At 34.6% G+C, this 18,318-nt stretch overlaps 1 protein-coding gene across 9 annotated transcripts in view; it reads left to right on the top strand.

Annotated features, from left to right (window-relative positions):
* The window catches only part of GRIA4 (glutamate ionotropic receptor AMPA type subunit 4), a 622,527-nt gene extending 610,540 nt beyond the window's left edge, over nucleotides 1-11,987 (top strand). For 6 of the 9 annotated variants that reach the window (XM_081543907.1, XM_081543903.1, XM_081543906.1 and 3 more), the window contains 2 exons: nucleotides 7,704-7,838; nucleotides 11,823-11,987. In XM_081543907.1, the coding sequence (XP_081400033.1) occupies nucleotides 7,704-7,838; nucleotides 11,823-11,987 (300 nt within the window). Of the gene's footprint in view, nucleotides 1-5,404; nucleotides 5,520-7,703; nucleotides 7,839-11,822 lie in introns of those variants that run through there. The other 3 variants (XM_081543900.1, XM_081543898.1, XM_081543904.1) reach the window with 2 other exon arrangements.
* Nucleotides 11,988-18,318: the final 6,331 nt, after the last annotated feature.

The raw sequence follows: 18,318 nt of genomic DNA, 5'->3' as shown, positions 1-18,318 counted from the left end.
AAGGAGTATCTGTCAAGGTAACTGCTAACGTCACCCTCTTTCAATGCTGATAACTTCCTCCTTGATCCTGATCTGAAAAGTCTTTCAAATTCAGCTCCTTTGTGCATCCTGCCAGCCCTGTTGCAGGAAGAGAAAGAATAAACTTTGCCAAATGATTATTTTGGCAAAAGAAGGAGGCATGAAAGAAGACGAAAAAACAAGATGGTGTGGACACAATTCTCATTCATTGACTATTCTGAGGGAGAATATGAGCTCCCTAGAGAGTCATCAGGGGTTCTTCTGAGATGATTCCCCTTTAAGGCACCTCCATTCAAGACACCAACTGTTTGTTTTCTTTAGGAGTGTCAACTCTTTTGTATTTTGGTGCCCCAACTTGCCTAGAACATTCTGGTCATTTTTATGAAATAGAAATACATACATATATACACACATAAACAGAAAATCACTCATTTACAATAATAACCTACTCTATGCAAATTAGAAATGTAAGAAAATGTACTCTAATAGAACCAGAGAAAATAAAATTGAAGATATTCTATTCAATTAGAAAAAGAAATTGTTTGCAAATTTATATTTTTTGTCACAAATATAAACAAAGTATAACATTGCTTAACAGATAAAGTTTTCCATAAAAGTATATAATGAATTCCTGTTTCAGTGTACATTAAAGACTCTTTCCACAGAAAATTAAGCAAACAGAAGCAGAAATGTACACATAATGGAAAAAATCTATGTAACAAAAGTCATTTTAATTTATTTAAATAAGGGATTGGACAACTCAATTGAATTTAATCTATTTGCATCCAACACATTGTTTGGTACATGATAGACACCAAGTAAATATTTGTCATCTAAAGAAATAAATAAGAAGCTAACTTTGTAGTTTTCAAAAATCAAACTGCTTGCCCCTGTTACTTTCACCAAACATAAACTCTAAGATAATATTCTAAAATTTTATTTAGATATAAATTTAAGATATGAAAATATTATTTCATATCCTAATAAGTCATTTTCTAAAATGCTATAAAAATTAACATAAAATGCATGTTAATTACTTTGTTCTATTTTCCCTCAAGAATTTTGATTTCATACTACGAAAAAATTCTCGTAGGTTGTATACTGATATAATATTTATCACCAATAGAATGGGTAATAATAATACCACCCTCAGGAGATGGTGAGGGACAGGGAGGCCTGGCATGCTGCATTCCATGGGGTCACAAAGACTCAGACACAACTGGGTAACTGAACAACAATAATTCTATATCTATTTTAAAAGATGATATTTTAAATGGCCTGACCTAATTTAGAGTCAAAGTAAACTACCAGAAGACAGTTGCTGCTTTTTAATTTTTGTTCTGTACCTTTTCTGGGTGACTGATTTTCTTTTTGAACTTACCTCACCCCTTCCATTTGGCCCAATCTTTATTGAAAAAGGTAAAAGGAGGAAAAATGCTGAATTGGAAGATGATGCTGGCTTGTGGGCTTTGATAAGTATAAAGCCAAAGCAGAAGAGAAAATTAAATGCTGCCAGTTTATCTACAATGCACATTATGTACAGTGCACCTTCAGAGATCTCCTCACAAGTATACAGTTATCTGATGTAATCCGATTTTGAGATATACAATCTTAGTAGGAAAAACTTAACTTTCCTAACAGTGACTCATCTGGTGAAGGGGGAAAAGCATGGAAAGCTGTACCACACATGAATAGGTTCCAATGAGGAGCCGATTGATCCACCTTATTTACAGGACTGACACGACAGAGGCAACTTAGCAGCAGCAACAAGGAAAGATATCCCCAGACTTCCATACAGTGGCATAATAGTAAAATTCTGCTTTACCCGGGCCATGCACAAGTATCTGTGGGTAAAAAAAAAAAAATACATCAAGGAGCTTATGATTTAATATAATCAACAGCTAAATTATTTAGAGTCACAGTGACAGCTTCCATTTGCACCCCATGGCTACAAAATAATCAGCTCAACTGATAGCAATTCCCAGAGCATGACCAAAGTAGCCCTCAACCAGAGGCTCAACAAAAGAAATAAGGAAAGAAGTCTGATGTGTAAAATGAAATAAAGTGGAAAGGCATGATTTGGGAAAGAATGAGTTTGTTTGTTTGAAAAATTACTCATTTGAATATTATTGTGCTGTGGCCATTTTTATGGCCATAAGAAAACCATACTCATTTTTGTGAATAACAGAAATTATAAGTTTCATTGCAGTGTCTAAAACTCATATTCCCTTTGATTAATGTGATATGATTTAGTCTGAGCACAAACCATACACAGAATTTTATCCCTATTTCTGTGTGAATTGTTTAAACCAGGTTCTAAAAGGAAATTTTAGCAATGCTTGTAATCATTAATGACCCATAATGCTAATATTATCTACAAAATTATTGATTTTTTGCTTGTTTTATACTTTATTCTCCCCATATATACATACAAAATAGGCATACTCGTAGATATAGATATTTACATTAAAGCCATTTTGTAAATGTGATTACCAAATAATGAGTTCTTTAGGAGTATAGTAAATCCCATAATATCCAGTTTTTAATTTGACACTTCAAAGAATACAGCCTGACTTTAACATATGTTACACTTGCAAACGGCCTTATCCACAGCCATGGAAACCAATGCAATAATAAAGGAATTATTATGGAAAACATGCATTCATAAGCAGGAAAAAATGTATTAAACAAAGATCAGTCAGGAAAGCTAACCCCTAGAAAAGGACTCTCCTAGTAATGAATTCCTTGCTCAGTGTCTGACATTCCACCACTTGACCATTAAGTTTGGCTATTGATAAATATCTTATACTCAAAATTCTAACCTAATTTTATCCTCTAAAACCAGACTGCTGGAGTGAGTAGCAGAAAGGACAAAGAGACAAGGGAAAAATGAAGCAGGTAGGAGAAATGATACCTCAGGAAGGGAGAGAGGTAAGTCAAAGGCAGTCTTCATTTAATCCATAGTTTTGCGTTCAGCTGTCCCTTCTAAAAGAAACTGTAAGGAAAGTGCTTTCAGTTTCCTTCTCTTTTCAGCATTAAATTTTCCTCTTCCCATCAAAACCCATTCAAGAAGTGCAATGTGGGCTAATATAATGTATTCTATGCTTGCGTGCTCAGCCGCTTAAGTCGTGTCCGACTCCTTGTGCCCCCAAGGACTGTAGGCTGCCAGGCTCCTTGGTCCATGGGATTCTCCAGGCAAGAACACTGGAATGGGTTGCCATTTCCTCCTCCAATAATGTACTCTGCACATGTGTTAAAAAGGCTTTAGTGGGCTAGCTTGATGACCAAAAAACCCTTAGTATCAGTTTAAAGAAGTGGTTGTCCTGGATTCAAAATAATTCAAATGTAATAATTTTACAGAGCACCTAACCTGAGTCAGATACCCTTGTAAATATTTTACAAAGATGAATGATATATGTCTTCTATTCTTGAAGTTCACAGTTCACCAACCAACATGCAGGTGTGGTTTTATAACAATCACTTCATAAATGGAAGTGCTAGATGTATGTGGAGGTGGGGAGGTTATAGATAGTAAAATCTAGATTAACTGGGGCTAACCAAGGACTCCAGTTAACCATAATCCTCACCTCACCCCACCCCCAAACTCAGTTTTTAGTACAAAGTTTTAAATCATGCTAACGTTAGATTTTAATCCAAAAAAATCATATAATATTCTAGGAATGTGGCAATTGCATATTTTTAAATTGAACAATAAACCTTGTAAGATCTTATAACATTGATACAAAAATTAAATTGAATTCAAAAACCATATAAATGAAAAGAAAAACACATTTTAGAAACTTTTTTCAGAACCAGTAATACCTTAAAAAAGTGAATTTTAGTTTAACTGTTAATCAGAAAACTCAATAAACCAGAAATTCCTATTTCTTGAGTCTTCTGTTGTTAATATTTTTAATTACACAGGCTATGAAAATAGACCATTACAAACCCTGATTCAGCTCCTTCCTAGATGTGCCTAGATGAATTAACCTTTCTGTGTTTTGATTTCCTCATTTGTAAAATACAGGTGATAATAGCAACTAAGCATGTAAAATACCTTTAACAGTCCCTTGGTACATAGTAAGTGCTCAGTAAGTGTTAGGGATCATCACCAGCATCATTACTAGTGCATTACGTAGTTGTGTAGACAGGCCTGTGGAATTAATTCCCTTGTAACCAAACAGATACATACTGTGTTTCTCCAAACGGATTCAACATTTCCTAGAAGTGAGGCATTAGGTGATACAGCCAGACAAAATGATTGTGGCAGCCTTAAAAATGTCAAGAGAAATGCAAGCAGTCTCTCTTTGAATGTTCGTAAAAAGCAAAAAGAAATGAAAACCAAACAACCACCAAAACAGAATAATATTATAGTAACAACAGAAGGTCCTGCGTGTTGCTACTTGCCATCCATCTCCTTAGCCTTTATTCTACACACAGAGGTTAACATGGGGATGAAACAAGAATTCTTAGATTCCTCAGAACACTGATACTGACTGACCAGTGAACATTTCCTCTCTGATACTCCTTGTATAATATTTAGTATTGAAGGACTCAAAGACGATAGAAAAAAGAAAAGGAATTTTATAGTATGAGGAGTCTATTTATAAAAATCTTGGTTATTCCTAATCTATCCTATATGTGTTGGTAAGAATTTATAGAGTATAAAATAGTCACTGCACTTCAGAGTATATTCATACGGTAGATTTAAGATAGATGAAAATTATTTCTGGTGATATTATTTAAGTTAAATACTGCAACTCAGAAGGAAAGTATCAGCACTGGCTTACACTTTAAAATAATGATTTACATATTTGCTTATAAGGACTTTTCTCTGCATGCAGTGGATCTGTGTCAGTAACACTTGAGTCAGAATCACCCTCCTCTTTAAATTAAGTCTTGGATGAGAGCGGCAGAGGAGTCAATTTAATGATGGATACTGTAGACATACTTTTAAAGCATAAAGCAAAATTCCACTAGCTGAATAATGATGCCTGCAAGCAACCAGACCTATCTAGCTTCTACTTTTTTAAGTCTGTCAACCTATAGCCACTTTTGAAGAGAGATTCTAGATTTTGAATGACTCTATATTTATGGTGGGAAAATTGAAAATGCTGAAGAAACCCAATCCAGGCTAATAGTTTTGGGTTCACAGTAATTGCATACATTTTATTTAAAAATCCTCCCTAGCAGTATGTACCTGTTACCTAAAGCGATGGAGCAGGCCCCAGTTTTATGTCTGATCCAAAACCTGGGCCTACAGTACAAGACATAACCCCAACTGTGGCCTCTGCTCCGTCACTTTGCCATGCGATTCTAATGTAGTTTTACTTGAATAACATAAAATAACATATATAATGTTATTTATGTTATTTTCCACGTGAAGAACTCCTGTAAACCTTGCCGTTTTGAAACTCAGTGAGGCAGGCGTCTTAGACAAGCTGAAAAACAAATGGTGGTACGATAAAGGTGAATGTGGACCCAAGGACTCTGGAAGCAAGGTCAGTCACTGCAGTTCGGGGCCTCCTCTTGTGTTCACAAAGCAGTAAATGGGAGCAATTGTCAAGAGTATATGGAAACAGTAAAAATTAAATGTTTCTCTATACCTATCTAAACTAGAAACTAATGTCAATGATTTAAGCCACAGGGATTATCTTTTCAGAAAATTGCAAACTGCTCCCTAATATTAAGGCTTTTAAATAAACTTAACGGTACAAATATATAAAATAATAAAATTCCTATATTATTCTCAAATATACGTACCACTAATAACAGTAGTGCTTTCAGGTTTGATTTTTGTTCATTTGTTTTGGAGGCAAAGAACATCAAATCTATTATTTCAAGAACTGATGTATTCTCAAAACAGGAAATGAGAAATTGGTCAGTAGTCTTTTACAGAAAGAAAATTTTAAATAGTAAATGTTTCTTATTCAGAAGTTCAGTCTTTTGTCACTGTTTTGCCAATCATTCCACTTTAGTTTGAAGATGACCTGTTATATTTTTGTTCTGACAGATAAACAGTAAAATTTTCCAGTTCTGTTCTATCAAAATGATTTTAATAAATCAATGTTTATGAATAATAACCTAAACTTCTAAGATATCATTCATGCAGAGATCTTATAGCAATTATTTTTAGAACAATACAGGAACTTATAAGTCTGATTCTGTTGAGTACAAATGAAAATAGTGTTACAGTTATGTTTTCATTTAAAGAACAAAATGTAGCTGTTTATCAGTGAATCTAAATACCTGCATAAATTAATAGGACGTAATGCCTGAAAGCCATGGTTGAGAATTTTTGAAATATTTTTTCCATATCTTGTTTTAGAAAGAAAAAAATTATTAGCTATCCTACAACATTAAATAAGTGACTTACATGTATAGGAAAACTTCAGTTAATTTAAGAAAGAGATAAAGTAATATTAACTGATCTCTTTTCAAGCATCTCCCTGTGTTTTAATCACTTTTGTCTGCCTTTGAACCGGAGTGGAATGAGACAAGCTTGGCCAGATAATGAAAAAGCTATTTCAAACCCTTATGTAAAGTCAGAGAAGAACAAGTACTTAATTTTTAAAATGAAGTTACCCTAAATTTTTGGTCTAATCAGTTGATATCATGGCTAAGTGGATATAGTGTACATAATACTTATTTCAGTTAAATATTCTCCTAATAAAACTAATTAAGTTTGCACAAGACACACAACTGAGAAATGATGGCCTCAGGGCATTCTTCAGGTAGTCAACCTAAAATACCTACTCAAATAATTTTATATAATATATATTTACAATTTATGAAAAAATATGAATTATTGTTATAATTTTAATATCTTCCAATAATGTGCTTGACTAATTCTGAATTTATTATAAAATAATATGTATATGAAAGCTCTGGAGAATCTATGTCTAAAATATTAACTGATTAAGCATTTTAAAGTGAAATAGAATCATATTTTAAAATCAATAGAAATAGTTCTAACTCTGTCCACAAATGACTTATTTCTCAATTGATCATGGAAAAATTTGTACATTTTTTTAAAGTTACCAATGTGCTGCATACATAGTTATTCCTAAATAGTATATAATATGTTAAAGTGCACTTTCCAGCAGATTTCCCAAACAAATGTGACTAAAAGAACAAATAACATGTACCCTAGCACACTATTTGCATATATTTGGTGAATTCATGATGAACAAGACGTGAAACTGCTAGCTTAAGGTCCCTTACTTCTTTAAGTAGGAAACATGAAGTTAGCTTTATTCAACAGAAATATCAAACATTAAAAATGTTTTAATAGAAGGAAAGGGAAAACAGTTTCCCTTGTCATGTAATTGTGTTTTAAGCATGTCATTTTCAAACTTAACAATAATAAGCCCACTTCTGCTACCCTATGCTTATATACGTTTAAGTATAGTGCTCTTCTTTATAATAGTTAACAATGACAAAATGTTACAGATTTTATTGAATGTAATTACACACAATTTATTCGTTATCATCATAATTTCCTTTCTCTCAAGAACTATAAGCTTTATGTTTAAATTCATAGTGTTACACTAGTGACTTTTACATGTTAAATAATTTCAGGTTAAATTAGGCATTGACTTTAATTAGCTGTTTGGATTTCATGTGTTCTTTCACCTTCTGGATGTGACTTTCCACAGTTAACTGAGATGTCTTTATCCCCCCAGGACAAGACGAGTGCCTTGAGCCTGAGCAACGTAGCAGGCGTCTTCTACATTCTGGTTGGCGGCTTGGGCTTGGCAATGCTGGTGGCTTTGATAGAGTTCTGTTACAAGTCCAGGGCAGAAGCGAAGAGAATGAAGGTGGCAAAGAGTGCACAGACTTTTAACCCAACTTCCTCGCAGAATACCCAGAATTTAGCAACCTATAGAGAAGGTTACAACGTATATGGAACCGAAAGTATTAAAATTTAGGGGTAGGACGTAGGGCCACTACAGTGAGTGGGTGATGCATTCTGTAAATGGAGTGTTGTGACCTGTCTGTCCAGTGATGGTACTGCTTGCTTCTAATTTAGAGCTTTATATTTTTGAAAACTTCAGTGCAAAATGGTTCAGTTTTCTTTGGCTGCAGATGTACTGTTCAAAACTTTATGTTACCAATAGATATCTGCATTGAAAGGGTTTGAAAGACAAAAATAAACCTCCAGAATTGCTCTGTAAAATGATTTAAATAGTATATTCTATCTGAAAATTGGGAGAAATTTGAAGTTAGATCTGAATTTTCTTTTACACAGAACAGGCTTGTCTTCTCTGGAACAATCTAATTTTAAGCTAAATGCTAACAAAATAAGCATAAAATTTTTTCAAATTATCAAAGCCAAACAATTGCCTATTTTGATAAGGGTGTGTTGTTTTCTGAGAAAATACATGTAAAATCTCCAAGGCACATAGTAAGCACTCAGTGAGTTTTAGCTCCTCTTCTGGTTTCTTTTACATTAACCATCTTTCTATATTTTTAGAGGGAAACCCCGATGTTTGTTCTTCTGGCAATAGTCCTTGAACCAAACCTTTAGGCAGAAGTGACCACCAGAATATTGACTATAGTTCACATGTATTAGATGAAATTCAGCTTTCATTTTCACAACATCACTAAGGTGAATAAACGTTTTAGGCAATTCCTCCATCAAAAATGTCAGCAACATATTTTCTTTAGGAGAGACACAGTAAAAATAAAACTTGCAGTGAGTTTTTATTGACTTTTGTTTTCATTTCAACTGCTTTTGAGTGAGCCAGATCAGTCTCACTTACATCTTCTCACCATGTGACAATAAAAAAAAATTATAAACATTCAGTGAAACACAGGACGAAGTTCATTTTTTAAGACTCTAAATGTCCAGTGCTTTTTCCCTTTGATGATAGAAAATGAATTTAAAGTAAGACCTGGAAGCATTTGTTGTTGCTTTTCTTAAAATCAGGTCTCTAAAATCCATTTTCTGAAATTGTATATAAGAGCCATTCTGATTACAATGATAAATGAAACTTTGAACCTGCAAGAGACATTTAGTGCCTGAGGTATCCTAGAGTCAAACCCAATAGAATTTTTCTAAGAATAAGATGTACACGTGAAGTTATGCCAGATAAATATGCTCAACTTTTATATTTATTTATTCAAAAAAGCTATTGAGAGAGTTCCTTGGTAGCCTAGTGCCTAGTGATTAGGATTCCAGGCTTTCACAGTGGTGGCCCAGCCAGGTTCAGTCCCTGGTAGGTGAACTGAGATCCCGCAGGCCAGGTGGCACAACCCAAGAAAAGCTACTGAAATACTTGTTAGTATCTTAAAGCAAAGAACAAAAGCTACTCCTTTAAATCAAGATCTAATTGCTTTAAACCATAATCTAGAAATAGAATAGTAACTGAGTACAACTGCACATAGACAAGCCCAAAGTTTTTCTTTCCAAATTTTGTGGAAAGAATCGATCATGAAATTGTCAATTCACTCAGATCAGAATGTTTAGAGCATGTCTTTTCTAATAGCAGAAAAGCAAATTGATAAGGCCAAGGTTTCTTAGTCATTATAATAAGGATTTCATCTTAATATTTACAGAACTGAGGAGAGATTTTTCCAAACAGAAAAATAATATGTGACAAGTTTCTAGAGCCAATTATTTGGACTTCATTCTGTGATGAATTTCATAAGATATATTTTTAAAGTTTCCTTTAGCATAGCAAGTACATTCTAGAAAAATTCTAGAAATGTTCATATATGACAGTTCAATACAAAGTCCTGGGGAATTGCTAGAAAGAGATATGCATTCTCACAGGAAAGACTTAATGACATTCAGAGCAAATTAAATGATATGCACTTGTAGAGATTTGAGAGTAAGCATTTTTTATTGTACTCGCATATTACATGGCTTTTTCCTTTCAAAAATTCTATTGAGCATAATTATGAAAATGACTGATAATTTAGATTATATTTAGTGTCAGAATTTCAAAAACAAAATCTAAATGTCTACTCTGAAAGTAATTATCCCTCAAGGGAACACATAAATAAAGTTACAGCCATTGCCACAACAATCCGACGAGACTTACACTATATGGTAAATTTATAAGAAAGTTTTCTAGTTTGAGTAGTCTCAATAAGGTCACATAAAGATGAACAGAAATGACATTTTATGTAAGAAGTAGGAGATTTAAGTGTGGAATATAAGAATTCTGAGAACAAAGAACACTAAGATTTAAAGAGAAAATAAGCAGTTAGCAGAATTATCAGCACTCAACTGCATTTATCTATAGAGAAGGAGAGATTACTTGAAAGTATATGGAATCCTTCCCATTTTTTCTATTTTCATTTCCTTATAAAGGCAATCAAGAAAATACAAGGAAGAAACAGATTTTATGACAATCTTCCTGAAAAGTCACAATGCTTTTATTATGTATTAATTAGTATCAATAAATACTAAATTCCCTCTTCAAAAAAAAACACTAATAAATGTTTTATATAATTGTTTTACTTAATATTAAATGTTGAAAGGGAATCTGAAGAAACAAATTCAGACTGTCATCTTGCTTGGTTTGTTTTAATTTAGTGATGAGTAGTGTCTGTAGAGATAGTCTCCTGACTCCTGATTATAAAGATAAATAGTTTTTAATTTTTGAGACTGTTCACTAAAGGCAAACTATAATAATGACCTTGGTGTTTACCATAGATATGTCAGTAGCATTTTGACTTCAAGTTTCTGAAATTATCAGGGTAAATGATCATTAAGCCTTTTCATTATGACATTTTTAATCCAATTTTTATTTCATATTTAATATATCATTATTCTAATATTTAAGGTACAAGGCAGAATAAATATAAGGATGGAATTTCCAAAAGAACTGGGTAAACTTAAATTCACAGCAAGGAATTAAGATACAATATGAATTATGAGAAAATTATGATCTAAACTACAACAAACTTAGGGAATACCTTTACCTTATTTTCTCTTGAGTTAACGTTAAAATTCAGCAACTAGAAAGAATTTAAAGGCATGAGTGAACAGTCAGTAGATTTCAATAATAATGCTGCCTGTTTCTCCTCAGTGTGGTGTTACTGCCTGCTACCTATTATGACAGAGCAAGAATATAATGAGGATGTCAAAGACCCAGGAACATCAATCTGGGAAGTTTCCCAGTGATGACCATTCCATGAAGCATTAAAACATGCCCCCTTTCAGTACACTTCCCTTTAAGCACTTAAAGCTTCTTAAAATATGACCCTTAACTTCCATTATAGGCATAGAATGAACTTTATGTGACTGACTTGCCTTTCTATAGCTGTCTATAGCAGCTTTAGTGAATGTGTGAAAGCATCTGTGGATAGATCTGTGTTCTAAAAACAGGAAGATCTGTTATAAATAGTCTACGTAGAGTTCCCTTAGACAATTCATCATGATTTTAAGAGATCAGTCATTTAACTGTTAAGATATTTTCTAACAGAAAAAAGATACAAAGAACGATTGTTGTCAAACCTAAGGGACCTTCTAAGTTCAACTGGAAATACTAGGATGTAGAGTGCAGCAAGTTAAAAGATGTGTCCTGCCCAGATTTGCCAAACAAAATCTTGCAGGATTTTAGAAAATTAGTTCTTAAACAGGAGCAGTAACTCTAGAGTGATTTATTCTTCGAGGTCGTTGAGTTTCTTTTTCCTGTGAAAAGTAGTTTTAATATGACCAAAAGAGTTTGGGGAAAAAATGCAGATGTCTAATCATTGATATTTTGGTGTTTGTTGTGTCATATTTTGCTGAAAAGACAGAAATATTATAACACTTCCCATTCTTTCTGTTTCCTTTCCATGCAACCCAGCTGACCTTTTCTGAAGCCATAAGAAACAAAGCCAGACTATCCATCACTGGGAGTGTGGGTGAAAACGGTCGCGTCTTGACACCCGACTGCCCTAAGGCTGTACACACTGGAACTACAATTAGACAAAGTTCAGGATTGGCTGTCATTGCATCGGACCTTCCATAAAAACCAAAAAAATAATTGAGTGCCTTAATTAAACTGTGTTTGTGACTGATGGAAACGCAGCCCTGAGGGACAGGCTAAGCGCGGGTCTTCGCTCAAACAAACCTTTGGCTGAGAGCCAGAAGTTCGTCCTAAGGCGCCAAACATCAGCAACGTGTGCATGAGCTCAGCTCGGAAACCCAAACTCAGATTTTATATCAGGAAAACTCACAATTTAGATTTCTTTCGGGTAGTGGGGCGGGGGGGTGGGTTGGGGGGGAGCTGGGATGGGTGTATCAACAGCAACAAATTTCACTTGAGTGGACTTAAAAACTAATCAGACATGCAAGTTAGCACATTAAAGTGTGAAGTTCTTGCTCAGAAAGGCCTCAGTCTTCACTTCAAGGCATAAAATAGTTATAGAAGTCAATGAATATGCTAACTTGTGTCTCCAGAACACCCATATATTCAATGGAAGACTATCCAGCTGAGAAAACAAATCACTATACTCTGACAAGAAATAATAAACAAACATGTAAATCCTGTGGAAAAAAAAAAAAAAACTTAAAGGAAGTAATTACACTTACTTTGGAGAAAACAAATACTGAAACATGCTTGCTTTTTAACTGACATAAATTCAGTAGAGGACAACACAATTCTTTTTTCTAACCATCTTAGGGAAAAATACATTGCAATAATTGAAATAAATGCCATCACTGTAATAAACTTTAGAGACTTTTTTAAAATAAAAGTTGTTGGTCATTTTGTTTGCTGTAACCTTCACTCTGTCACATGAGTCAGTGTCCACAGATTGCATTTGTCTCACTACCAGGAACAAAATGAAGACAACATTAACGTAAAATCATCAGTCTACAATGTAGAATCAGAAGATACTATGGGTCATTCATGTTATCAATATTATTTATAATCTTGTTCTGTGTACAAAATTGTGGTTTTTGTACCCACCAAAAAGAATAAACAATATTTACATTCTTACAATATTTACAGAGCTTAAAGTTTTTTCTTATCATTATAAAAGTTACATGAGAAATTATGAGACTATAGGTGCGATAGTAAAAGTAAACTGTGGGCCATATTGGAAAATGTAGCTAGCCCTTATTATTTTTGCATAGTAAGCTAATTTTTTACCCAGATCTTTGCCTCATTAGCAGTTAAATTGTCAAAGATGGAACATCTGAATTGGGGAATTTAATCATTGTCATAATAACAACATACCCCATAATTATGTACTGAAATTTTACTTGGCTGTATTTTGCTGCATAAAAGAATGTGTCTCTTGAGCTTCTCTCCCCATTCCCATTGTTCCATTTAAATCATTTGAAGGCACTAATCATAGTTTGTGGTAGAAAACATATGAAGAATTAGTCTTTGTTTTCAATTGAAAATTGTGAAGAAAATTATACATGATTATTTACAAAAATCACCTTTAGTTATGTAGGGATTAAATTAACTCAGTTCAAAAGAAAGCTTAGATCATTTGAAATAATAAGTACAACATAGATAAACATCGCAACACTTAGAGATCCTGGAAGAAAGCACAAGATAGAATGATTTTGGATGTTTGGCCTTGAAGGATGAGTTGAGTTTCATAGGTGTTGAAAGCCTTACAGGTGAGCAATGACCCAATACGTAGCTTGTCAATGGACTGTTTAAAGAGTATATGCAACAGGAAGGGCTGGAGAGAAATGGATGTGATATCATGGAAGACAAAAATGGAAAAGGTGAAAGACTGATCACCTTGCTTCAATTCTCAAGATTCCCATTCCCCATTCAATTTCTGTGCTGCAGTAAGAGTAATCCTAAAAAGTGCAAATCTGATAGCGCATGCACATACATGCGTGCGCACACACATACACACACACAGAGTTCCCTCAGGAAAAATTGCAAGCTCTTGAGCAAAGAAAATGAGTCACTTTATAATCTGACCCTCACATTTCTTCCATGAACTCTCTCACCCCCTACCCAACCTCTGCTGCCCATGAAAAACCTCAGAAGCAGGGACACTGCGTTTACTATTTCCTCAATCTATAACACTTTCCTATCTTCTCTTTACCTGACTAACTAGTGCTCATCCTTCAGTACTCAAATCATATTTTACCTGTCATGGGAGGATTTCCATGACTGTCTACCAGTCCCTGCCTATGAGACTGAGCTAGGTGCCCCTTTGATGTTTTGTCACCATCACAGCACTTACCATACTGCATTGTAATTGCCTGTGTACTTGTCTGTTTAACTACTAGACTGTAAGCCCTGTGAGGGCAGGGACTGTGTCTATCTTGTTCACAGTTGTATCCCCAGCACCCAGCACAGTGCCTGGCATATTGTAGGTGCTTAATAAATACTTGTTGAATGAATGAACTGAATTGAATTGAATCAAATTAATTTAGTAGAAACAGAAAAGACATCTTTCCGCATTAACAGTCTTTTTCTCATTAACAATGTGTATTAAGGACACAGTGGGTTAAAAAGAAGAGTGAAGTTTGGCTGATTTCATGACATTGTCTACTTCATTGTCTACCACACTAAAAAAGAGATGATCTGATGAATTCTCTGGCCAGATGAGAAGGTATTCCATGTAATTGTATCTACTTGAGGAATAATTTGTCTAGTTAGAGAAACTGTCATAGATAATTAAGGTTTTAGCCATACTTCTAAAAGTAGCTTTCATTTAAGTCACTGAGTGGATTAGTGGTGTACATTTAAGAAGTTATATTTCTTATAGTTTTATTTCTATATCAATAATCCTATTATATAGTTGAATTTCTGAATTTATTACAGAATAATTTTGCCAAAAACAAAATTTTAAATTTTGCCTTATTAAAAAGTGATATCTGTCTGGACTCCAATCTGAGGAAGTGCTATGAAACTAGAAAATGTTGTTTAAAAACATTTAAGTTCAAACTCTTAGTTCTACAAAACAAAGAACTCAATTACCAAGCAAGCATGATCACCATCTACGGCAGAACTTCCTGAACATATTAGGAAAAGCCAATTTTGAAACTGTATCAGCAAGAACACGATGACCACATTTGAAAGATATAGAGTCCTCAGAAGAACCACTTTATTGCACTCAGTTCAATAGCTACTAATTGAAAATGGCACACTGTTTACACTTGCTTCAAGCTTGCTGCAGGCTGCTGCCTGGTCATCCACCCATTGACTGTCAACTCATTCCATTTCCCAAAGGCATAGCACATAGTAGGTGTCCAATACATTTCTCAGTGCATAAGCATAATTTTATACAGTCAGTATCAGTGAAAAAATGGTCTGTTTTCCTGGAAAATAGAATAACCCAGTTGGAAAAACCAATGAAGTGTCAGTAAGAATAAAAGCTAAATGAAAAGTTATATCCAGGAGAGTTTCTGAAAAGACAAATTGAAATTGCACAGATTCATTTTCCTATACTTATTAATATAATGCTGCATGAAAAATGTGCCTTTTTGTGCACATTCATAAACAGGCTTTAATTTCAGATAGTCCAGCAGGCTAGAGTACATAGCATTTGTAAAACCAAATGCAAATTTAATCAGTGGTATGTGTATGTATATTCTAAACAGCTAGTACCAGAAATCGTTTCAAAAGAGAACTGCTTTTTAAGAAAATATTTTGATAAATTATGAAGAGCAAGAGATGAGATTTGGAAAATGTATCTCAAAAAACAACAAAAGAGCTAAATTACTTTCCATGAAATAAGAATAAATCTGTTTATTTATTTATCCTGCTTTGATTTTATTTCCTTTGGGTGAAAAAAAAATGGACTGAGAAATGAAGAAAAATAAAAGATAAGGGAAAAAAGGAACATTAAGAGAGTAGAAAGTTAGGTATAAGGCCAATAGGAATCCCCTGGGTGGCCAAAAAAACTTATTGGAACAGGAATGTCTGGCATATGATTTTTCCATGGTAGATATTAAATTTTTGATATATTTCTTCTTCCCATGACCAGCAGATTAAAATTGCCTACATGCCCCAGACTGATATTTGTGGTTGGATTAAAGGAGGGAGTCAAGGAGAGAATTCTAAATCCTGTGTTTGGTTTGATGCTAGGCCAAAAGTAACCCTAATAATATGTCTCTTTCCCACAAAAAAAAATGTGCAGAAACCTAGACTGAAACTTGCCCTTCCACATGGCAAAAAATGAAATCAGCAGACAAAATGAAATCAGCAAAATGAAATGCAGACAAAATGAAATCAGCAGTTCATTTTATTTTTTTCTGAATCTGAAGAAAATGGTAGGCCAGACACATAACTGTTTTTTAGCCACCTGTGCTAGCTTAAAAATGTCATAAACAACAAAATAAAGCATAAAACATAGATCATTATTTAATTATATAATAACATCATTAAGTAAATAATCTGTTAAGTTATAATGTCCAATTCATGGCTTGAGTATCATCATCCTGAAAGATGATGCTGTGAAAGTGCTGCACTCGATATCCCGGAAAATTTGGAAAACTCAGCAGTTGCCACAGGACTGGAAAAGGTCAGTTTTCATCCCAATCCCAAAGAAAGGCAATGCCAAAGAATGCTCATACTACCGCACAATTGCACTCATCTCACACGCTAATAAAGTAATGCTCAAAATTCTCCAAGCCAGGCTTCAGCAATAAGTGAACCGTGAACTTCCAGATGTTCAAGCTGGTTTTAGAATAGGCAGAGGAACCAAAGATCAAATTGCCAACATCCGCTGGATCATTGAAAAAGCAAGAGAGTTCCAGAAAAACATCTATTTCTGCTTTATTGATTACGCCAAAGCCTTTGACTGTGTGGATCACAATCAACTGTGGAAAATTCTGAAAGAGATGGGAATACCAGACCATCTGACCTGTCATTGAGAAACCTGTATGCAGGTCAGGAAGCAACAGTAAGAACTGGACATGGAACAGACTATTTCCAAATAGGAAAAGGAGTACGTCAAGGCTGTATATTGTCACCCTGCTTATTTAACTTATATGCAGAGTACATCATGAGAAACGCTGGACTGGAAGAAACACAAACTGGAATCAAGGTTGCCGGGAGAAATATCAATAACCTCAGAAATGCAGATGACACCACCCTTATGGTAGAAAGTGAAGAAGAACTAAAGAGCCTCTTGATGAAAGTGAAAGAGGAGAGTGAAAAAGATGGCTTAAAGCTCAACGTTCAGAAAACTAAGATCATGGCATCTGGTCCCATCACTTCATGAGAAATAGATGGGGAAACAGTGGAAACAGTGTCAGACTTTATTTTGGGTGGCTCCAAAATCACTGCTGATGGTGATTGCAACCATGAAATTAAAAGACGCTTACTCCTTGGAAGGAAAGTTATGGACAATCTAGACAGCATATTAAAAAGCAGAGACATTACTTGGCCAACAAAAGTCCGTCTAGTCAAGGCTATGGTTTTTCCAGTGGTCATGTATGGATGTGAGAGTTAGACGGTGAAGAAAGCTGAGTGCCTCAGAATTGATGCTTTTGAACTGTGGTGTTGCAGAAGACTCTTGAGAGTCCCTTGGACTGCAAGGAGATCCAATCAATCCATCCTAATGGAGATCAGTCCTGGGTGTTCATTGGAAGGACTGATGTTGAAGCTGAAACTCCAATGCTTTGGCCACCTTATGCGAAGAGTTGACTCATTGGAAAAGACCCTAATGCTGGGAAGGATTGGGAAAGGAGGAGAAGGGGACAACAGAGGATGAGATGGTTGGATGGCATCACTGACTCGATGGACATGGGTTTGGGTAAACTCCGGGAGTTGGTGATGGACAGGGAGGCCTGGCGTGCTGCAATTCATGGGGTCACAAAGAGTCGGACATGACTGAGCAACTGAACTGAACTGAATCCTAAACACAAAGAGAATCTACTTAAATAAATTATTATAACTTCCCTCTCAGAGTTCATACATTTGACCAATACTTCTAAAGTTCCTAAACATTTAGTAACGGCTGAAATCTGTGTCACTGGCAACCACTGTTTCAATATATGATTGATTGAGCTGATTGACTAAATGAATAAAGGAATTAATGAGTGAAGATCAACTAAAGATATTCATGATCATTGCCTGTACAGAAACTTCTGCCAGCTTCTTAGCGAATTTTCTGCATAAATGTGAATACTTTCAAACATTTTCTAACAAAGAAGGTATTAGAAATAATTTAGACCATATCTGTCTCCATCTAGAGATTGACATTAGTCACTGAAAACTGGTGCTGTTTCAAACTTTTAAAATGTGGGGGTTGATTAATGCTATCTGTCTGAGAATTTCTCAATGTCATCCTTCCCAACAATATTCTGTTTCTAACTCTAAATACAACAAAAGTCTATCAGCATCATTAATCTTCTAAGACCACCATCAGAGA

Source organism: Giraffa tippelskirchi, chromosome 11 (genome assembly GCF_054371585.1).
Source record: "Giraffa tippelskirchi isolate mGirTip1 chromosome 11, T2T-mGirTip1v1.2.pri, whole genome shotgun sequence".
NCBI classification, from domain to species: Eukaryota; Metazoa; Chordata; class Mammalia; order Artiodactyla; family Giraffidae; genus Giraffa; species Giraffa tippelskirchi.
Note: the sequence above shows the minus strand (reverse complement) of the source record. Positions and strands in the feature narration are given on the sequence as shown.